This window comes from Toxorhynchites rutilus, chromosome 1 (assembly GCF_029784135.1).
Source record: "Toxorhynchites rutilus septentrionalis strain SRP chromosome 1, ASM2978413v1, whole genome shotgun sequence".
Taxonomy (NCBI): domain Eukaryota; kingdom Metazoa; phylum Arthropoda; class Insecta; order Diptera; family Culicidae; genus Toxorhynchites; species Toxorhynchites rutilus.
In genome coordinates, this window is record NC_073744.1 from 197,004,572 (window position 1) to 197,027,605 (window position 23,034).

The 23,034-nt window shown below is 38.7% G+C and overlaps 3 protein-coding genes across 8 annotated transcripts in view; 1 reads left to right on the forward strand and 2 right to left on the reverse strand.

The window, feature by feature from the left end:
* LOC129761947 (fatty acid hydroxylase domain-containing protein 2-like) overlaps nt 1-11,837 on the forward strand; it is a 38,305-nt gene extending 26,468 nt beyond the window's left edge. The window contains exons 4-5 of one of the 3 annotated variants that reach the window (XR_008740514.1): nt 10,878-11,589; nt 11,639-11,837. Coding sequence is in view for 1 of the 3 variants with exons in the window: in XM_055759808.1 (XP_055615783.1) it covers nt 10,878-11,034 (157 nt within the window). In the remaining 2 variants the exon portion in view is untranslated. Of the gene's footprint in view, nt 1-10,877 lie in introns of all 3 variants that reach the window. The other 2 variants (XR_008740513.1, XM_055759808.1) reach the window with 2 other exon arrangements.
* A 31-nt stretch (nt 11,838-11,868) lies between these two features.
* On the reverse strand, nt 11,869-19,855 carry LOC129761948 (uncharacterized). The gene is made up of 2 exons (XM_055759809.1): nt 19,695-19,855; nt 11,869-12,875 (listed from the first exon to the last, which is right to left on the reverse strand). Exons 1-2 carry the CDS (start codon nt 19,786-19,788, stop codon nt 12,055-12,057), a joined length of 915 nt encoding a protein of 304 aa, XP_055615784.1. The 5' UTR covers nt 19,789-19,855; the 3' UTR covers nt 11,869-12,054.
* Nucleotides 19,856-20,021: 166 nt separating this feature from the next.
* LOC129761946 (anoctamin-1-like) overlaps nt 20,022-23,034 on the reverse strand; it is a 97,818-nt gene continuing 94,805 nt past the window's right edge. For all 4 annotated transcript variants that reach the window (XM_055759806.1, XM_055759804.1, XM_055759805.1 and 1 more), the window contains one exon: nt 20,022-21,085. In XM_055759806.1, coding sequence (XP_055615781.1) covers nt 20,453-21,085 — 633 coding nt within the window. In that variant the 3' untranslated portion in view covers nt 20,022-20,452. The remainder of the gene's footprint in view (nt 21,086-23,034) is intronic.

Below are 23,034 nucleotides of genomic sequence, written 5' to 3' on the forward strand. Positions count from 1 at the left end.
TATGAACATACCAATGTTCATATTGATCGCTTCAGTAGTTTCCGAGTCCATAAGAATCAGACAGACAGACAGACAGACAGACAGAAATCCATTTTTATATATATAGATTGTTTTGTTAACGATCTTACTAAACCAAAAGTTGAACTCAATGAAATAATGAAAAATAATTTGAGCTAATTTTTAATCAATCACCAGATGATTATTTGGCACGTATTCAGACCTTTTCTGGATTATAACACTTAAAAATATTGTAAACATCATGCTTGCACACCATTTGTATCGGATTTACATAGCTAAACCATGTAATTAACGCATTTGGATGACCTTAATTGTCGCATTTACGCAAAGCTGAATCAGCTCATGCGACACCTACATTAGAGTTCAGAACCACAAAAGTGAGGGTGTTTGTTTATTTTACGCACTGAAAAGCAAGATTCGGTTGGGATTATTCATTTTATTTCAATTTAGATTCATTTCAGCCATTGAATGTCGTCAGTATATGGTAAGAAAGTTGGAGTTTTGTATATTTACGATGGTTTCAACACGCGATTTGACCAAAGTCATAGATAATCTTCGAAAATTTTATGTTTGATAATGCTTACCAATTATTGATACTATGGATAATTGCGATGAAATCGATATCATATCAAATTGGCTGATATCATTGATTATGTAGGGGCCGATACGAGAAGGATTTTCAGTATTTTTAGTGCAAAACACGCTATTCATCGTTTACTTAGTAGAAAAAAATTAAAGTTACAATACTTATAACAAGCCATTCCTCTTTATATACATACCACATTGTAAAAAATGATGATTTTCTAACCTTTTCAGCGTGGAAAGAATACTTGAATTCGGAAAATTTGAAGGAAAATTCGAGTTTTTTTAACAAATTTAAACGAATTTCATATTAAAAAAACAAAACATCATCACTTTACTCGCTGTGCCATCTGGTTGTAAATCTAACGTAAATTCGTCAATTCTGATCATGAGTTGTCCGATTCACTAATGTTGTTTTGTTCACATGATTTCTATGACAAACCGCTTGGCGCGCTGCAGTTTGTTTATGGTGTGCTTCGCGCATAGCAGAAATAGAATTTCTTTGTGTGGAGTGTGTTGAGGTGAACACTTTTAAAATGCCCAAGAAAAGGCAATATTCTAAAGACGGCCTAAATTATGAATGGATCAATACGATGACAGTAAACTCAAACAATGAGAAATGCAACATCTACTTGAAAATTCGAATTCTTTTCATTCAAAAATGGTGATTTCTAAACCCGGACAAAGCATGATCATTTTCCAGACAAACCATGATCATAATTTCTCTTTGAGGAAAATCGTTAAAAATCGTAAAAAAAAAGAATAATTTCAACGCCTTATGGTAGTAGTAGCAACTAGAGACTTGGGGCTTTTCAACAAACCCAAACTCGACTTGATTATATGTGGTTTTCATGAAGAAAAATCGATTTGCATTTACTTGCGTGAAAACACCCTAAATCGGACAAACCAAGATCATTTACCCTATAATCTTTATCAATATGATTCCGGTTTTCGTTCCGATTCCGTGAGCTTGAGACTGTGTTCGAATTGTCGTCCCCACATTTCTCGGTGTAGTTATGATTCATGCGATCATCTCGTCCCTGACATTTTTTCCATCAATATGACTGACGAACAACTTGAACCATACCCGACATCCGCGAAAAATTCAGGCAAGTTATTCAACATGATTATTTAGACCACTCTAGTATTCCGGTTCAGGAACATGACTATGAGATGAGATTAAAACTGACTTCAGACGTTCCGATAAGTTTTGCTCCCCGACGACTATCATATTCCGATAGAAAAGACGTGGATAGCATTGTGGAAAACCTGCTTGCAGAAGGTATTATCCGACCTAGTAATTCTTCCTATTCCTTGCCATTGTATTGCGACCAAAGAAGTCAGAAGAGAAATGTTGTGTGTCGACTATCGAGCTTTTTTTAATGTCTTCAGAGATGACCGTAATCTTCACAAATCCCATAAAAAATCGAGAGGCGGCGTCCTTATGGCTATTAATTCATTAATAAATTCAGAACATATTCCAACAACAGAATTCGACGAGTTTGAGCAAGTGTGGGTCATAGCACTTATTGCGGGAGAGATACATATATTTGCATCTGTTTACTTCCCCCTGATCGTGCTCAACTTAGTTGTTATGAGAAATTCTTTGAAGTTATCTTCCTTTGCACCAGAATCAAAAATCCATATATACGGAGATTTCAATCAACGAAATGCGGACTTTATCACTGATTCTGAAAATGAATTTATCTTGCTTCCAGTTGTTGGTGATAATAAGACTCTGCAATTTGTTTTTGATAAAATAGCCGGTCTTGGGTTGAATCAAATAAACAATGTTCAGAATCGACAGAAATGCTTCTTGGATTTCTTGTTGACAAATTTGACCGAAGATTTTTGTGTGACCGAATCATTAACTCCACTTTGGAAAAATGAAGCTTTCCACACAGCTATCGAATATTCTATATTTATAGATAACACTCAAAAACCATTTGATTATGAATTTGAGGAAGTCTCTGATTATACTAAAGCAAATTATCAATCAATTAGGTGTAAGCTTAACTATATCAACTGGCAGGATTTATTTAGAAGTGTGGAAAACATTGAAGTAGCAGTGACTCGATGATCAATGAAATTATAGAGCAGGAGATACCAAGAAGACGAAAAAGGAGAAATATGAACACAAAATATCCGATTTGGTTTAATCAAAGCATAAAGAATCTAAAAAATAAAAAAACAGAAGGCACATAAATTTTATAAGAAATACAAATCTGACGCTAATCTCCAAAAATATCTGAACATTTGCGAACAGCTCAACTCAACTGTTAGAAGCGCTTTTGAAGATTACAGCTTAAAAACAGAGTCGGACATAAAATCTAACCCGAAAAGTTTCTTTAATTACATAAAAACAAAATTAAAAAGCAATGGTTTTCCATCACGCATGCACCTTGACGATACCGTGGGGAATGACCCAGGAAAAATTTGCAACCTCTTTGCAACATTTTTTCAAGAAGTTTATATTGTAACAGTTGAGGAGGACCGAGATCGTGACTTCTTTGCATTTCTTCCAGAATTTCCATGGGTCCTGACGGAATTCCACCGGGTTTTATAAAAAATTTGGCATCTGAATTAACTCATCCACTTTTATGGCTTTTCAATGCGTCATTGGAATCAGAAAGGTTCCCAAAAATATGGAAAAACTCTTTTCTTGTACCAATATTCAAATCCGGTAATAGATCCGATGTAAGAAATTATCGTGGAGTAGCAATTATTTCTTGCATTCCAAAACTCTTTGAAGCCATAATAAACCAAAAACTTTCTCAACAACTAAAGACACGAATTACGAATAAGCAACACGGTTTTTTCAAAGGACGATCAACAACAACAAATTTGCTGGAATTTGTCACATTCACTTTGAATGCAATGGATAATGGTAATCAAGTTGAAGCTCTATACACTGACTTTAGTAAGGCTTTCGATCGTGTTGATATACCCTTACTCCTTCTTGAACTTCAAAAAATAGGGATAGAAATCAAGCTATTGAAATGGCTAGAATCATATTTGACTGACCGCACCCAAATGGTAAGATTTAATGGGGAAATTTCAAAACCAATATTTGTTACATCCGGAGTTCCTCAAGGCTCTCATTTGGGGCCACTTTTGTTCATTTTATTTGTTAATGACGTTTGCGTTTTTCTTAACAGTGTTAAGGCACTTATCTACGCAGATGATATGAAACTGTATATGGAAATAAAGAATGAAGAAGACTCTCAAACATTCAAAAATGAAGTTGTCATAGTTTATAATTGGTGCACTGAGAGTTTATTACAGCTCAATGTTAGGAAATGCACTTTGATTACTTTTACAAGAAGAAGAACACCATTGAACAATGGTGTTATACTGGGTAATCAACCCATCAGTAGATGTCAACGAGTAAGAGATTTAGGTGTGATCTTAGATTCGAAACTAACGTTCGTGGATCATTATAATACAATCATCCATAGAGCAAATAATGTGTTGAGCTTCATTAAACGCTTTAGTTACCATTTCCACGATCCGTACACAATAAAAACATTGTATATTACATACGTCAGATCAATTCTCGAACACTGTAGTATTGTATGGTCCCACTACATAACTTCACACGAAGACAGAATTGAATCTGTACAAAAACAATTTTTGTTATTTGCACTTCGTAAACTAGGCTGGTCTTCATATCATCTACCTCCATATAAAGCAAGCTGTATGCTAATCAATATTAAAAGCCTAAAAGAACGTCGGAACTCTGCCATGATTCTATTTATTATTGATATCATATCACAACGAGTGGACTCAGAAGAAATATTAGGAAACCTAAATTTTTACGCACCGATTAGGAACCTGAGAAACCCTAACATTTTGACGTAGGACTACGTCTTTCATTTCTATACTGGGGTGTAAGTTCAAACTTTCGAAATCGGAAGCGTTACCCCGGAGAACGAGATTTTGAGTGTTAATAGCTCCTAAACAACTGAAAGAAATAGTATGATAAACACTTCATTCGAAAGATAAAATGTCTACGCGTTATATGCTTGTTACTTTTTGATCCAAAAATTTGTTTCAATAGCTCTAAAATTGCTTTCAAAACAGGCTATTGAAATCACACCAATCGGTATATAAGCAAGTGCCGCTCGGAAATCCCCTCAGTTATGATTGCGCAACGATTGAGGTACGATCGCTGGAATGGATGGATGTTTCCCTAACACAGACTTGAAAACCATGGAACCAGGGGAAATCGGCATTTCAAAATAGATGCAAGCAGTGGTTACTTTTGTACTCGCTTGCGTTTCTGGAAATCGGAATGTTTCCCTAACACAGACTTCAAAACCACGGAGCCAGGGGAAATTGGCATAGAAAATTAGATGCAAGCAGCGGGTACTTATGTCCTCATTTGCGTTTCTGAAAATTGGATTGTTTCCCTAACACAGACTTCTAAATCGTGAAGCTTGGGTAAATCGGCATTGCGAAATAGATGTGAGCGGCGGGTACTTTTGTACTCGTTTGCGTTTCTACAAATTGGAATGTTTCCCTAACACAGACTTCAAAAGCATGAAACATGGGAAAATCGCATTGGAAAATAGATGAGAGCTGCGGGTACTTTTGTACTCGCATGCGAAAATTTCTGCAAATCGGAAAATTTCCCTAACACAGATTTCCAAACCATGGAGCCAGGGGAAATTGTCATAGCAAATTAGATGCAGGCAGCGGGTACTATTGTACTCGGATTGAGTATGGATTTGATATGTTATGATACGGTGTAGTGGATATGATCGAGGTGGATATTATATTACATATCGAAGAAATCACAATTATAAAAGCGGCGTTATAAAATTATTTGTTTACGAATGCTGCAATCGATCGTCGTTATTGAGAAGTTCGAATTGTTGGGAAGGGGGTCTTATTTTCGCTGTGTAATTCCAAGGAGGAATCCATTCCTTCTCAGGCGTTAATAATCCTCCTCCGGATCAACGATGATTCCAATTGTCGGGGCTTGGGGAGTTTGTACTATTTGCTCTGGGTATTTCCGAGGAGGAATCGATTCCCCCTTTGAACGTTAATAATTCTTTTCCGGCTAAACGAAGTGGTATGATAATCACTTTATTCGAAAGATGAAACGTCTAAGATTTATATACTTGTTACTTATTGATTGCTAAGTCAACATTAGTCCTACGTCCACCTTGCGGTTATATCAAAGATATAACCCACTTCTAGTTTTTTACATAGATTATCGAAGAACGAATTATGCCAAATATAGTCCTATTAATCGTATGATGAGCCTCTGTAACGAACACAGTGAAACAATTGATGTAACCATGTCAAGGTCAATGCTCAAAGACTATCTGAATAGCATAAGATATCGTTAAATTTCACTGTGATATTTGGGCAGCATATTTAGTCTACGCTGGTTTGACGAAATAAATAAATAAAAAAAAGATTGATTCTGTAACTTGTTAAAATCGTCTTTTAAATTAAACGAATACATTATCCAGCCAGCTCTCTTTAGATTTTTAGTTTTAAGTAAGTAGTTTTAAGTAGTATTAAGAATGTATCGGTCTACAATTTAGATTGACGACAATAAAAATAAAAATAAAATTACGGTTCGCGATAGTTATCCAATCCCATTGATTGATGGTTGTTTGGAGCGTCTTGAGGGTAAACAGTATTTTACAGTGTTGGATGTGAAAAACGGGTTTCATCAGGTCAACATGGCTGCTGATTCCATTGCGATTTTTGGAGGTTGAGCGATTTTGGGAGGCTGGAGTGATGAGGGGTTGTAGATGTTTTGAGAGACTGGAGAGATTTTGGGAAGCTGAATGGATTTTGAGAAGTTGGATAGATTGTGAGAGAACGAAGAGATTGAGAAGTTGGAGAGATGTTGAGGCTGAAGAGGTTTTGGGAGGTTAGAGAGATTTTGGGATGTTGGAGATTTTGGAAGGTTTTAGAAATTTTGCGAGGCTGAATTGATTTTGAGTCGATATAAACAACTTTAAAATGCTGGAGAGATTTTGGGAAGCTAAGAAGATTTTGATTGGCTGGAGAAATTTTGGTAGGTTGGAGGTATTGTTAGACCTTGTAGAAACTTGGAGAGAAGTTGGAGAGATGTTGAGGCTGAAGAGGTTTTGGGAGGTTGGAGAGATTTTGGGATGTTGGAGATTTTGGAAGGTTTTAGAAATTTTGCGAGGCTGAATTGATTTTGAGTCGATATAAACAACTTTAAAATGCTGGAGAGATTTTGGGAAGCTAAGAAGATTTTGATTGGCTGGAGAAATTTTGGTAGGTTGGAGGTATTGTTAGACCTTGTAGAAACTTGGAGAGAAGTTGGAGAGATGTTGAGGCTGAAGAGGTTTTGGGAGGTTAGAGAGATTTTGGGATGTTGGAGATTTTGGAAGGTTTTAGAAATTTTGCGAGGCTGAATTGATTTTGAGTCGATATAAACAACTTTAAAATGCTGGAGAGATTTTGGGAAGCTAAGAAGATTTTGATTGGCTGGAGAAATTTTGGTAGGTTGGAGGTATTGTTAGACCTTGTAGAAACTTGGAGAGAAGTTGGAGAGATGTTGAGGCTGAAGAGGTTTTGGGAGGTTGGAGAGATTTTGGGATGTTGGAGATTTTGGAAGGTTTTAGAAATTTTGCGAGGCTGAATTGATTTTGAGTCGATATAAACAACTTTAAAATGCTGGAGAGATTTTGGGAAGCTAAGAAGATTTTGATTGGCTGGAGAAATTTTGGTAGGTTGGAGGTATTGTTAGACCTTGTAGAAACTTGGAGAGAAGTTGGAGAGATGTTGAGGCTGAAGAGGTTTTGGGAGGTTAGAGAGATTTTGGGATGTTGGAGATTTTGGAAGGTTTTAGAAATTTTGCGAGGCTGAATTGATTTTGAGTCGATATAAACAACTTTAAAATGCTGGAGAGATTTTGGGAAGCTAAGAAGATTTTGATTGGCTGGAGAAATTTTGGTAGGTTGGAGGTATTGTTAGACCTTGTAGAAACTTGGAGAGAAGTTGGAGAGATGTTGAGGCTGAAGAGGTTTTGGGAGGTTGGAGAGATTTTGGGATGTTGGAGATTTTGGAAGGTTTTAGAAATTTTGCGAGGCTGAATTGATTTTGAGTCGATATAAACAACTTTAAAATGCTGGAGAGATTTTGGGAAGCTAAGAAGATTTTGATTGGCTGGAGAAATTTTGGTAGGTTGGAGGTATTGTTAGACCTTGTAGAAACTTGGAGAGAAGTTGGAGAGATGTTGAGGCTGAAGAGGTTTTGGGAGGTTAGAGAGATTTTGGGATGTTGGAGATTTTGGAAGGTTTTAGAAATTTTGCGAGGCTGAATTGATTTTGAGTCGATATAAACAACTTTAAAATGCTGGAGAGATTTTGGGAAGCTAAGAAGATTTTGATTGGCTGGAGAAATTTTGGTAGGTTGGAGGTATTGTTAGACCTTGTAGAAACTTGGAGAGAAGTTGGAGAGATGTTGAGGCTGAAGAGGTTTTGGGAGGTTAGAGAGATTTTGGGATGTTGGAGATTTTGGAAGGTTTTAGAAATTTTGCGAGGCTGAATTGATTTTGAGTCGATATAAACAACTTTAAAAGGCTGGAGAGATTTTGGGAAGCTAAGAAGATTTTGATTGGCTGGAGAAATTTTGGTAGGTTGGAGGTATTGATAAACATTGTAGACACTTGGAGAGAAGTTGGAGAGATTTTGAGGCTGAAGAGGTTTTTGGAGGTTGGAGAGATTTTGGGATGTTGGAGATTTTGGAAGGTTTTAGAAATTTTGCGAGGCTGAATTGATTTTGAGTCGATATAAACAACTTTAAAAGGCTGGAGAGATTTTGGGAAGCTAAGAAGATTTTGATTGGCTGGAGAAATTTTGGTAGGTTGGAGGTATTGTTAGACCTTGTAGAAACTTGGAGAGAAGTTGGAGAGATGTTGAGGCTGAAGAGGTTTTGGGAGGTTAGAGAGATTTTGGGATGTTGGAGATTTTGGAAGGTTTTAGAAATTTTGCGAGGCTGAATTGATTTTGAGTCGATATAAACAACTTTAAAATGCTGGAGAGATTTTGGGAAGCTAAGAAGATTTTGATTGGCTGGAGAAATTTTGGTAGGTTGGAGGTATTGTTAGACCTTGTAGAAACTTGGAGAGAAGTTGGAGAGATGTTGAGGCTGAAGAGGTTTTGGGAGGTTGGAGAGATTTTGGGAGGTTGGAGAGATTTTGGGAGGTTGGAGATTTTGGAAGGTTTTAGAAATTTTGCGAGGCTGAATTGATTTTGAGTCGATATAAACAACTTTAAAAGGCTGGAGAGATTTTGGGAAGCTAAGAAGATTTTGATTGGCTGGAGAAATTTTGGTAGGTTGGAGGTATTGTTAGACCTTGTAGAAACTTGGAGAGAAGTTGGAGAGATGTTGAGGCTGAAGAGGTTTTGGGAGGTTGGAGAGATTTTGGGAGGTTGGAGATTTTGGAAGGTTTTAGAAATTTTGGGAGGCTGAATTGATTTTGAGTCGATATAAACAACTTTAAAAGGCTGGAGAGATTTTGGGAAGCTAAGAAGATTTTGATTGGCTGGAGAAATTTTGGTAGGTTGGAGGTATTGTTAGACCTTGTAGAAACTTGGAGAGAAGTTGGAGAGATGTTGAGGCTGAAGAGGTTTTGGGAGGTTGGAGAGATTTTGGGAGGTTGGAGATTTTGGAAGGTTTTAGAAATTTTGCGAGGCTGAATTGATTTTGAGTCGATATAAACAACTTTAAAAGGCTGGAGAGATTTTGGGAAGCTAAGAAGATTTTGATTGGCTGGAGAAATTTTGGTAGGTTGGAGGTATTGTTAGACCTTGTAGAAACTTGGAGAGAAGTTGGAGAGATGTTGAGGCTGAAGAGGTTTTGGGAGGTTAGAGAGATTTTGGGATGTTGGAGATTTTGGAAGGTTTTAGAAATTTTGCGAGGCTGAATTGATTTTGAGTCGATATAAACAACTTTAAAAGGCTGGAGAGATTTTGGGAAGCTAAGAAGATTTTGATTGGCTGGAGAAATTTTGGTAGGTTGGAGGTATTGTTAGACCTTGTAGAAACTTGGAGAGAAGTTGGAGAGATGTTGAGGCTGAAGAGGTTTTGGGAGGTTGGAGAGATTTTGGGAGGTTGGAGATTTTGGAAGGTTTTAGAAATTTTGGGAGGCTGAATTGATTTTGAGTCGATATAAACAACTTTAAAAGGCTGGAGAGATTTTGGGAAGCTAAGAAGATTTTGATTGGCTGGAGAAATTTTGGTAGGTTGGAGGTATTGTTAGACCTTGTAGAAACTTGGAGAGAAGTTGGAGAGATGTTGAGGCTGAAGAGGTTTTGGGAGGTTGGAGAGATTTTGGGAGGTTGGAGATTTTGGAAGGTTTTAGAAATTTTGGGAGGCTGAATTGATTTTGAGTCGATATAAACAACTTTAAAAGGCTGGAGAGATTTTGGGAAGCTAAGAAGATTTTGATTGGCTGGAGAAATTTTGGTAGGTTGGAAGTATTGTTAAACATTGTAGACACTTTGAGAGGCTGAAGAGATTTTGAGAGGTTGGACAGATTTTGAGAGTTTGTAGAGATATTGAGAAGTTGCAGAGACTTCGAGAGGTTGGAGAGATTTTGGGAGATTAAAGATATTTTGAAAGGCTGGAGATATTTTGAGAGGTCGGAGAGATTTCAAACTTTGGAATGTTGGAGAAATTGTGAGAGACTGGAGAGATTTTGGGAGGCTGAAAGAATTTTGAGATTTCGAGAAGTTGGTGATTTTTTGATTGATCGAAAAGATTAGTGAGATTTCGAGAGGTTGTAGAGATTTTGAGAGTCTGGAGATGTTTTGGGAAGCTGAAGAAATTTTGAGAATTCATAGATATCATGAGAGGTTTTTTTTAAGCTCATTTTCCGATGTGTTTCAATCCTCCAACAATAGCATAGTGACCAACAAAGAGCTGCTATTCCTCGAGTAGTTTGTGATGGGCTAACTATTCAGTCAACCACAGTCTCGGCACTCGAGTCTTTTTTGGAACCGTTGGACGTTAGTTAGTGTAACCGTTTCGGTAAAGAGTTGTCTTCGTTTGACGTTCGAACAAAAATTATGCAAAGTCGTTTCTACGGTCTGTAGTTCTTTTTTTCTAAATAAATTATGTGAAAAAGATCGTATCCAGATTGAGAATAAAAAAATGTCACAACAGCTTTTTAAGGCAATTTTTAATAGAACTATTTATAATATTATTCAAGAAAATAATTCTATGCAGGACATAGTATAAAAATGTTGTTACCGTATAGTAATTAACTCATTCTTCCAGATTTAACCAATGCTTCGGAATACTCGGTGTGTTGGATCGTCTACACGGAACGGACACCCTGTTCCGCAACACTAAGGCCTACGCCCGCCACATCATGATGCTAAGCTTCATCCCCGCTCGGGAAGCGTTTCCGGAACCGGCAAAAAAGGTGTTCTAAGTACGCTTCAACTGGCGGATTCATCCAAACACAGTGTCCACAGTATTGATATTGCCCATATTGCATTGATTGATGGATGGTTCGTTGATTCTCGTCAGAGGTTTGGTTTGCATCGAAGCAAGATGTGTCGAGAGGAACGAAAAAAAAGAAAACAGAAAGTCCATGCAATTTAGAGGCTCTCGACTTAGATACCCCTTAGATTGTGTAGTTGAAAACCTGATACATCATAACATACCAACAAATAAAAAACCACCAGCAGCGACAGCAGCAGCAGCAGTAGCTAATCCGTTTGTGTTTTGCACCGACTAGCAAATGTTATACATGGAACAAAATATGGTATCTTCACTCAACTAGGAACTCATTCCACAGACCTATCGGGAAACCAGCACACGAACGCGTAATGAAGGCACATTTTTGCACCTACTATTTGGCTGAACACACCACAAGACTGTGATTGCGAAGCAAGAAGGCGCCTATCTTTACACACACCGTCAGAGGGAGAAAAACGAGAATGAACTACACAATAACATACGAACACACGTTCATACTCAGTAAGTACCGTTTTTCCGGCAATTCATATGAGCTGACCGCTAAACTATTTTAGATACATTGATTTAAAGAGGCGTTCAATTCGTCTCTAACCATTTTCATCTCGATGGGATTCTACTGAACAACGTACATACACACATACAGAACATACTTTCTATATAAATATATATATATATTGATATATTTTCAATGGATTTAGAGTACGAATATATAAGAATAATCTTCTCAGTGTAAGAAATTTCCATTACCGGAAATGGGTTTGTTTCGTATAGAGAAAGCCATCAGTCATAGCAGTCGGATTGTTATTGACAACCTTCGCTATCGCAGTAACCTTTGATTTGGTTGCACAAAAAACTTCATTTACTAGAAAAGAAACATTATTTGATTTACAGTACGGTTGTGGAATTTATCATTTTTCAAAGATAGGTATCTTATATCTGATTCAAACATTTTTATCTCATGGCAAATTTCTCAATCGAATAACTGCCTCAGGTCCGCCAAGCTGTCGGCAACGTAATCCGGCACACATTCACCATCCGCCGGTTGGTTCACCATTTCCTCCCGCGTCGCGCCACCGGACATCACGAGCAGCTTCTGAAACCCGCAACGGCTAGCGAACGCAATGTCCTGTTGCAACATATCGCCAACGAATAACACCCGGCGAGCATCGGTCGTACCGTACAGCTCAGAAATCTGACTGGCCAGCTCCGCTCCAGGCTTCCCGAGAATGACCGTCCGCCTACCGGTGGCCTGCTCCAACATTTCCGAAAAATATCCGGGCCCCATCACCTTAAAATCATGCTTCACATGAAGCAACTTATCGGTTGCTCCCGCAATCAGCAAACACTCGGGGTTGCCCTTCAGATACAGTTCGGCCCGGAGCAGCTTCGGGTAGTTGAGGTTAAAATCCACGTCCACGATGACGGCCTTGACCGGGGCCTTGTCATTGACGGTGGCGAGAATTTTTTTGAACGATTCCTCAACTGGATCGGTGGGGCCATCGATTAGCCCGAATCCGGCCGCCCGGAGGGTGCTCTTGAAGGACTCCGTTGCCAGACAGTAGATGGGCCCTTCGAAGTGGATCGAGTTCAGATACTGGACGATCGATACGGCCGGATGGATGAGGTCGGTCGGTTCCAGCTTGATGCCAATCGAGCCAAGCTGGGTGGCGTAGCTTTCGAACGGTCGGACGCTGTTGTTGGTGATGTAGCGGATGGTTTTGCCGTTGGCGAGAAGAGTGGTTAGGGCGTCGCCAACGTTGGGGATTGGCTCGTAGACGGTCCAGAGGACTCCTGGAAGCAAGAATCAATGTCAAAATGCGATAAATATGAGCTTCACGAAAGACTCTGTGGCTCCCGAACAACGACTATGAGAGAATGAAGGTAAGTTTCTATACTAGATCTACATAGTAATTCTAATCTTGATAATACATTCGATCGCTCTATTACAGGCACTTATAAGCAAATCAGTCTGACGGAACCTCACTGTCGATGTTACCATGTTTCCATGTCCCGAGAGGCTGAAGGTCATCGTGGAGGGATTTTTCCCGAGGCATGAGCCAACGATTTGGCCACCCACACCGTACGAAAACTACAGATGAAGAAAGTACCCGGCTCCGACGGAATCCTCAATGTGGCCTTGAAAGCGATGATACAGGCCTTCCCGGAAATATTCAGGACAGTACTGCAGAAATGTCTGGACGATGGTTACTTTCCTAAACAATGGAAGATACAGAAGTTAGTGTTGCTGCCGAAATCAGGCAAGCCAACCTGGAGTACCGCGGCCTATATGCCTTCGGATACGCTCGGAAAACTCTTAGAGAGGATTATCCTCAACCGACTGACGAGATGTACGGAGAGTGGCCATGGTCTGTCTAAAATGCAGTTCGGTTTCCGGAAAAGCAAGCCATCCGGACGGTGATCGGAAAAGCGGAGAAGTCGTCAAAACAAAAGCGAAGGGGTGACCGATACTGCGCAGTAGTAACGATCGACGTGAAGAATGCGTTTGATAGCGCTAAATGGGACGCAATTGTCGAATCCCTGTACCGTATGAAGGTTCCTGGATATCTGTGCAGAATCCTAGGAAGCTATTTCCAGAACCGCGTTCTGGTCTACGAGATGAGCAGAGGGCAAGTACCAATAAAGATAAAGGCTGGAGTACCACATGATTCTATCCTGGGTCCAACACTCTGGAACGTTATGTTTAACGGAGTGCTGACATTGAAGCTTCCTAGAGGCGTGGAGATCGTGGGCTTCGCGGACGACGTCGTACTAACAGTGACAAGCAAAACGCTTGAAGAGATGAAGATGCTAGCAGCCGAGTCTATCATCGTAGGAGAGAACTGGATGTAAGCAGCGAATCTGCGGATTGCTCATAACAAAACGAAGTGCTGTTGGTGGGTAACTACAAAGCCGTGCATCGGGCGGAAATAACAGTCGGGGAACACGTGATAACTTCGAAGCGTATGTTGAAATACTTGGAAGTTATGATCGAAGACCAGTTAAATTTCAACAACCACGTCGATTACGCCTGCGAGAAAGCACAAAAGTCCATCAGTGCTATAGCGAGGATAATGCCGAACAAACCCGGACCCTGCAGTAGCAAAAGGCGTCTTCTAGCTACTGTATGCTCGTCAATACTGCGGTATGAAGCACCAGCCTGGTATATGGCTCTCGAAACTCATCGGAATCGCAGGAAACTGCACCGTACGTTACGCCTTTTGGCGATGCTAGTAGCGAACACGTATAGGACGATCTCGTTGGAAGCAGTATGCGTTACCGCCGGTATGATCCCGACTGGGATCACCTTGACGGAAGACGGCGAGTGCTACATACGGAAAGAAACCAGTGGTATCCAGAAAAGCGCGAGAGCAGAATCACTAACGAAGTGGCAGTAATAATAGGACACGGCGGAGATTGGTTGGTGAACGTACGGGCTCATACCGATACTATCGACCTGGCTGAACAGGAAGCACGCAGAAGTGAATTTTTACCTAACGCAGTTTCTGTCTGGACCTGGCTACTGCAAGCAATACCTTCATCGATTCGGACACGCAAGGTCGCCACTCTGTCCGGAGTGTAAAAATGTGGAGGAACGCCAGAACGCGTCGTATTTGTGTGTCCAAGATACACCGCAAGGCACGAGGAGCTGCCTTCCTTCATGTTGGGAATATCGTGGAGGAAATGTGTCGTGACGAGGGCACCTGGAACGCAGTGAACAGTGCAATCGTACACATCATGTCCGAGCTACAGCGGAAATGGAGGGTCGAACAGTGTGCTGTTGACACCTGATTGATTAACTGATGGCACCCCACGGGAATAGCTGTAACGGGGCGCGTGTTACGTTCGAGAGCGTTTCCTAATCGGTTCACGTCCCGACAGGTGAGAAATCCCGCGAGGATGACTGTGACGGATTGCGCGTTGAGTTGGAGGGAAATTTCTAATTGGTACACGTCTCGATGGGTAAACGGATGCTGGAGAGATGGAAAGTAAACGATGTATTGAACAACAAAATGCGTGCTGGCAACGTCTGATCGTGGACTGAAAGGATGATCACTGTGAGGGTTGTTTCGACGGAGCAAGCGTCTAGGAGGAAGACCATGTTACTGTTACAGCGTGTTACCGTGAAGACGCTGATTCTTTCGAAGGTTAGTAATACTCAAACATCATAGTTTTGAAGAAATTGATTTCTGTAAATATTTGTGTAAGTTGTGTTTTTGTGTTCATTTGTGTTCATTGGAATTTGCATACACATTTTGCTTGCATTCAATCATAGGAGAATGTTTTGGTTTTAATTTGACAAAAACATACCGTTCTGAATCATATTTCGCTTTATATTTCATTTACAGCTTCATATTTCGGACACTCTTTAAAAATAACTTGAAGATCTTAATTTCTTGATGATATAACTAAATGCTAATCTAAACACTCAATCGTGATAATAATTTTATAGTTATATCATCATGACATTGAGCATTTCAAGTTGTGTATAAAGAATGTACGAAATATGATTCATAATGATATTTGTGCTTTTAAAGAAAATGCTTTATTTGTCATCTAAATGTATATTAGCGCCTTCAAAATAGACCCCTTCTGAAGCAATTCATTTTTTCCAACAAACAATCCAGTCATCGAAAGACTTTTTTATAGCTGTATTCAATAATTGTCTTTAGTTCAAGCAGCGAATTCGTTTTTATATCTTCGATGCTGTCATGAACGAGGGATCAAAATTTGATCGTACAAACATGTCTTCATATCATTCCTTTTATTTTGTCGATGTTTTCATTAGTTGAAGATATAGATGGTTGTCCTTGATGTGGCAAATGGATCATCTTTCGTCACTGAATGTCTTATATTATTCATACATCCATTTTGACGTAGGACTACGTCTTACATTAAGGGTACCAAATCAGAAAACAGGTCACGTTTATATGAAATAAAGTTAACGTTAATAACTATTTTTGCTGCGAACGGATTTTAACGATTTGCATACCAATCGAATCGGAAATTTTCTAAGATTTATTTGATATGCAATACATTACAATCCCATAGTCTGTATATGGTTTAAATTGGTGAAAATTGGAAGCATTCCCATTTATTCATATATTTGTTCTGTCCATTTGTGTGCTTCCCGAACAGAGCTGTCAATAATGGGCAACTTTTTCAGCCACTAGAATAGAAACAACGAAGGGGGAATGCGAAAAGAGAATATTTGGGAAGTAAACTCCACCTTTGCATAGTGAGTAAACTGTCGCTGGCGTATAAGTATTGCATCTCCTTTGAGGAAAATTCTCAGAATCTTTTTGTGCCCGAAACAACAAAGATCGCTTATTCTGCTCGTTTTGTGTTTTATGTTTCCCCTCGAGCTTTGAACGCAAGCGAATTTTTCACATGAAGTGTGTTTCGATGATTCATTTTTATCGATGCAACTGTGTGCATCTGTTAGACACGTGTTTGATGCTTGTTGAATGGCGATGCACGGAAGATGTCTCTCGTTAAATACTCAGTGCAATGCGTGCATTGATATAAAGAAACAAATTGTGACATATGACCAATTGTATTGTTCTCGCAAAGGCAAGAAAGAACCGTTGCTTCTCGAAATCATTCTAGAAAACCACGCAAGCCATTAATACTTTTCAGGGTCCCCGGAACTTTTTACTAAAGAGTTATTTATTAATTTTCGAAGTATTCACAAATAATATCCGGAATGATAAACCAACAAATTAAAAAAAAAAGATTGCGTAGTCCTACGTCGTAAATGTATATATCTTTCACCAATAGAATTCGCCGAGCAAAAAAAAAATGGGTTAAATCTATGATATAATCGCAAGGTTAAAGTGGGACTACCTTAGCAATTGGCTTAGCAATCATTTGTTTGTATTGATTAAATTATTGATAAAATGAAACGATTTCCGAATTCAATTGAACATACACTCGACAAAAAAATTAGGGGAACAGAGTGCGAAGTCGGAATGCTGTAACTTCGTGAAAAATCAATGCATGGGATTCGCATCATTTCAAAGCTAAATTTTTCGGGTATCAGAATATTTTACGCACATATTCTTATCTTGGTGTGTGTAGGTGTGGACAACAATATCGGGAAGAAATGAAAAATCGTTTATTGTTTATTAAATTATTCATCATCAAAGACGAAGGGGTAATTTTTCATTTAAAATGAAATATCTCTGTGTGGGAAGATCCTACAGGACCGTTGTAGGAACCAAATGAAAGCTGGTTGATAAGGTTAATCGGATTTGCTATTGAGTTGGTTAGCAAAAAATTGTATTAGTCCAGAATATTCTCGAAAAACTTCACGATATTGTTGTCCACTACACCTACACACACCAAGATGAAAATATGTACGTAAAATATTCTGATACCTGAAAAATGTAGCTTTATAATCATGCGCATCCCATCGATATGCGTTGATTTTTTACGCAGTTACAGCATTCCGACTTCGCATTCTGTTGCTCTAATTTTTTGACGTAGGACTACGTCTTTCATTTCTATACCGGGGTGTAAAATCAAAGTTTCGAAAACGAAAGCGTTACGCCGGAGATCGAGATTTTGAGCGTTAATAGCTCCTAAACAGCTGAACGAAATGGTATGATAAACACTTCATTCGAAAGATAAAATGTCTACGCGTTCTATACTTGTTACTTTTTGATCCAAAAACTTGTTTCAATAGTCTTAAAATTGCTTCCAAAACAGGCTATTGAAATCACCAATCGGTATATAAGCGAGCGCCGCTCGGAAATCCACTCAGTTCTAATTGAACAGCGATTGGAGCATGTTGTCGCTGTTGTGGTTAAGCTCTTCGTTTATCATAAAAGCGCGGATGAACGGTGTCACCAAGAGCCTGTTTGTGCACCCTAGGCCAGAAAGGAATCCATCAAGAGGAGAGTGATGCCACAAACGGTTCCCCGGGAAGACATCGCTACACACACATACACGCGCGGAATTCTTTCCGTTTGGGTGCCATTCAGCATCGAGAAAGTTCCGGAAAGATCTAATCATTTCTGGAAAATAATCTGGGAATTTAAAAATACATTCATGTGAAAGAGTTTATTTGAATGTTTTCTATCCATGTAACACTGTGACCAAATATTTTTCAATCAAGTACTATTAACATGTGGTTATCGAGTTAGTATTAACCACTGGTGGGCTTCCAGTATCGAGGAAAATGTGGAAATATCTAATCGTTGCTGGAAAATAATCTGCCAGTTCCCCTTGGAATTGAAAATTACATTCAAGCGAAAGAGTTTATTTTAATGTTTTCTATCCTTGTAACACTGTGACCAAATACATTTGGTTTTGTGATTTTACAATCAAACGCAATTAACAGGATAGCTTCTGAAGATTATTCTTCCCCATCAGTAGGATATTTCCAATATTGTATGTGCCCGCAATCGATTATTGCTCAGTCGCCGAAAGTTCCGAGCTCAGGGAGTTCATTCCCCTCTAGTTTGCCATCCAAATTGCCATCGTAAACCACACCTTCTCTCGATTCAATCACACACAAAAAGCATACTTAAGCGATATTCTGGTGGTGAGACACATTCATTTTTCGTGAGGACATCGACAAGACAACATCGTTGCCTAGCGTGGAGGAGGTGGACGGCGAAGGATCGACACATACACACGCAGAATTCTTTCCGTTTGGATGCCATTCAGCATCGAGAAAGTTCCGGAACGATCTAATCATTGCTGGAAAATAATCTGCCAGTTCCTCTGGGAATTTAAAAATACATTCATGTGAAAGAGTTTATTTGAATGTTTTCTATCCATGTAACACTGTGACCAAATATTTTTCAATCAAGTACTATTAACAGGTGGTTATCGAGTTAGTATTAACCACTGGTAGGCTTCCAGTATCGAGGAAAATGTGGAAATATCTAATCATTGCTGGAAAATAATCTGCCAGTTCCCCTTGGAATTGAAAATTACATTCAAGCGAAAGAGTTTATTTTAATGTTTTCTATCCATAAAATATCCATATAATACATTTGGGTTTGTGATTTGTCAATCAAGTACAGTTAGCAGGAAAGCTTCTGAAGATTATTCTTCAGAACAAGGTTTTTCGTATCCTATATTGGATGCATAAAACCTTGTGCCTCCAACGTAACGCTCTCGTTTTCGAAGTCCCCCAAATATTCATTTATTCATTCATTCAGAATGGATTTAGATTCAACTTCAAACAAATGATCTCTAAATCAACGATAGTCCTACGTCACCCTTGCGGTTATACCATAGATATAACCCACTTCCTGTTTTTTTGTCGAGTGTAGTATTCCAACACGAATTTTCCAGCTTATTAGCCGAAATGGCGAGGTTGCCAATTATTGACATGTAAATCAGCCGATCGTTTTGAATTTTTCATTGATAATACTGATGAATTTTTAAATGGTCTTATAGAAACTGGACAGCTAAATTATCATATTTAAGCACAATAAATAAACACACAACTCTTTTGAACGAAATTGACGTTAAATATACTTTATTCTAAGCATTCAACAGTATATGAATGTGTCTTGTTGAAATTCTTACTGTTTGTGTTGCAACGAAAAATAATCCGGGTGGTCTTTGAGAAGTTTGACAGAATGTATGTCTTACCATCGCAATCCGTCAGGATGTGGTCGAAAGATTGCACGAAAGCCTGTCGCTCCTGGGCCGAAAGATCCAGAATGTGTCTGATGTGTTGTGACATTTGCCCGCACTGCACTATCGACCGCTTCACTTGACTACGAACGCTCAACTGGTGGCTTAAGGCCGGGTTTTGTGCCAATTAAGTCGCTTCAATTGATGATTATTCTGCTTGATCGAATTACAGCGATCGATCGATCGATCGAATGACTTCCGCAACGGCAAGCCACGTGACTCGGATGGATTTCTTTCTCGGCAGGGAAGAGGGAAAAAACAAAACGAGAAAATCTCGTTGGGTAGAGTTTAAAAAGACTTGGTTTTTATTAATTTATCTAGTAATAAATAGATGTTCGTGGGTAGTTTTATTTACCGTGTATAAATATAACAAATGTGTGTTTTTATCCACCCGCGCATGCATCCATGCGTCTCGCATGCACCGAAAGTCTAATTATTAAAAACAGTTTGCTCCTTTTGTATTTCAAGTAGTTTGCGCGAAGTTGGCATATTTCCTTACTTTTGTAAAGCTCAGTTATAGGATGCTTGTAGCGTAATCATCGGAAAGAAAAATATCTTTCGCTGTGCTTTGTCACGTATAATAATGTTTGCCCTCCGAAACGAACAAAAACAATCTTCTATCAGTACGGTTTGGTTGTTATTCGAGTGGGTTTTGCCTTCTTATCCACTAAATTGTTGGGTAACTTCTTCCCGCTGCCCTCAGTCCTTCCCGTTTAAACCCTGGAGGTGACGATCTCGCACTCCTGGAACCGTTCGTGATCGTATGGATCTCCTCCGTGGCTGCCACCGTTCGGTCGTCTCCGCTGTCGCATCGCGTAATTGTCGTCTTCCTCATCCCCAATCAAGCTGGTCGTCCCGCCGTACTCATCGAGACTGGTCTGCTGCCCGAGCAGGGCAGATCCATTCCGTTGCATGCATTTCCGCTGGCGTGTCTTCAGCTTCTCCTGCTTGATGATGAAGTCATTCGTCAGATACTGCTCGCGCTTGATTTGATCCTGCAGCCGGCCAGGGGTATCCGGGATGGCCCACGCTACGACGATCTGTACGAAACTGACCACGTTCTGGTAGATAACGACAAAGGCCAACCGGATCGCTAGGATGTGCCAATAGATGAGCGGTCGTTTGTAGGCCCGTTCCACCCCGGGTGGATTCCGGTACTCCTGGTAGCGGCAGGTGGTTACGTTGGCAAATTTGGACAGCATCGGTGCGACACCCGGCTCGAAGTCACTCACGTTGAAGTATGCCAGCGTGTGATTCACGTAGCCAACGTCCGTTTTGTCCTGGCTCACGACGTACATGTATACCAGCCGGGGGATGAAGTTGGATGAGAACGCAATGATGAAAGCCTGCGGAGAGGGGAGGAATGATGTTGGATTAAAATATCTGATCAGAATCGAAATAAAATTAAAAAATTAAATTTTTGTCACACATTCACATAACACTCACGCGACGGTACGACAAAATCGTCATTAGTCACGGTTCGAGAAAATCCTCAAAAATGCTGTTTCTAAAAACAATAAACACAAGACACTGTAAATTACGCACGTATAGAATTCTACATTTCAGTGCGTTTCTGGTGCTGCACTTCGCAGGAAACAATGTCCTTCGAAGCCGGACTACATTGTTTGCTCAAATTTCGTACAATAGAGGTTGAAATTCTGTTGAAAACGCTGACCACTCTTTTTTGTCATCACTGTGGCTACTTTCGATTTTTCCCGAATAATAATATTTTTATATTTTAAATTTTTCGAGCATGACGTCAATTCTTCGATTTCTGATAAATAAATTTTGAATTAACGGTTATTGCAAATAGCAGTTTTGGAATTCTCCAACTTTTTACAAATTTAAATTTAATATTTTCTGGATTTTTTCATTTAGGTTTAAGATTTTTTTTGTGGTTTTTCAATTTAAGTTTTTTTTGCAACTTTCAATTTTCGATTTACGATTTTTCGTTTCTTTTTTTTTTGCTTTTTAATTTAAAGATTTTTTTTTACAATTTTCAATTTTAATTTTTTACTCTGCAACTTCCATTTTTGCAAAGCTTTTGCAATTTTTAATTCATGTTTTTTTTCTTGCAAATTTCAATGTTTGAAGTTTTTCTTTGCTGTTTTCAATCATCGTTTTACTATTTCTTACTTTCTTTTGAAGACTTTCCAAATTTATAAATTTTGCAATATTAAATTTATGCTTTCTTTTTATAGTTATTAATTTGGGATTTACCATTCTTTGCCGCAATCAACTATTTACTATTAACGATTTTATAATGTAAGATTTTCGACAAATTCATTTTTTCGCCATTTTTGATTATTTTTCTTCAATTTTCATTTGAACAATTTTCCAGTTTTCAATTCACGATTTTCTTCAAATATTTCATTTGCATTTTTTTGTCATTCTCAATTTGCGAATTTTCAATTTTTAATTCACCGTTCTTAGCAATTTGAAATTCAAAATTTTTGCTAATTTCATTACGAATTTAGATTTCAATTTTTCTGTACCATTTTTTATTTGTTATTTAAGAATTTTCTTAATTTTAAATTTAAATTATTTTTTTCCAATATTTTCAATAACTTTTTTACAATTTTTTTTTCGTTTTTTGTGGTTTTCGATTTAGGGTTTATGATCCTTTGTGTAATTTTGAATTTAGGTGCTTTTTTTTCAATTTTAAATATTTTTTATGTTTCACTTAACGATTTGTTGCATTTTTCAATTATTGTTTTTTTCCAATTTTGAAATAAAAATATGTTTCTTGACGTAGAACTACGTCTTTCATTAAGGGTGTCAAATCAGAAAACAGGTCACGTTTTTATGAAATAAAGTTAACGTTAATAACTATTTTTGCCGCGAACGGATTTTGGCGATTTACACACTAAACGAATCGGAAATTCCGTAAGATTTGTTGATTATGCTATACATTAGAATCCCCTGGTTTGTAAATGGTTAAAATTCATCAAAACTTTAAGTGTTTCCATTTTCCCATACATTTGTTCTGTCCATTTGTGTGCTTTCCCTAACAGAGCTGTCAATAACGAGTAACTTATCGACGACCAACGGAGAGGAAATCGTAGGATTTAAAGTCTCCGTGAACAAAGGAAAAGTAGAAGAATGAAGGGGAATACTTGCCTAGAGTATAAACAGTGGATCTCGCTGAGGCAAACTTTCATTCGGCATCGGACTGTTGAGTAATCCAGTTCACTTTGCTTTCGCTGTGCTAATCCAACTTGGAAATCGTCGTTTGATTTTTCTGTTCGTTTTTCGCGTTATTCGTATCGTGTGTTCTTCTTTCCGCGTCATAAAT

Excerpts from the sequence above, each read along its gene's own strand:
- LOC129761948 (XM_055759809.1), bottom strand. The coding sequence starts at position 19,788 with ATGTCACAACACATCAGACACATTCTGGATCTTTCGGCCCAGGAGCGA. Across the intron at positions 12,876-19,694 it reads CATCCTGACGGATTGCGATG|GAGTCCTCTGGACCGTCTAC; the intron begins GTAAGACATACA and ends TCTTGCTTCCAG.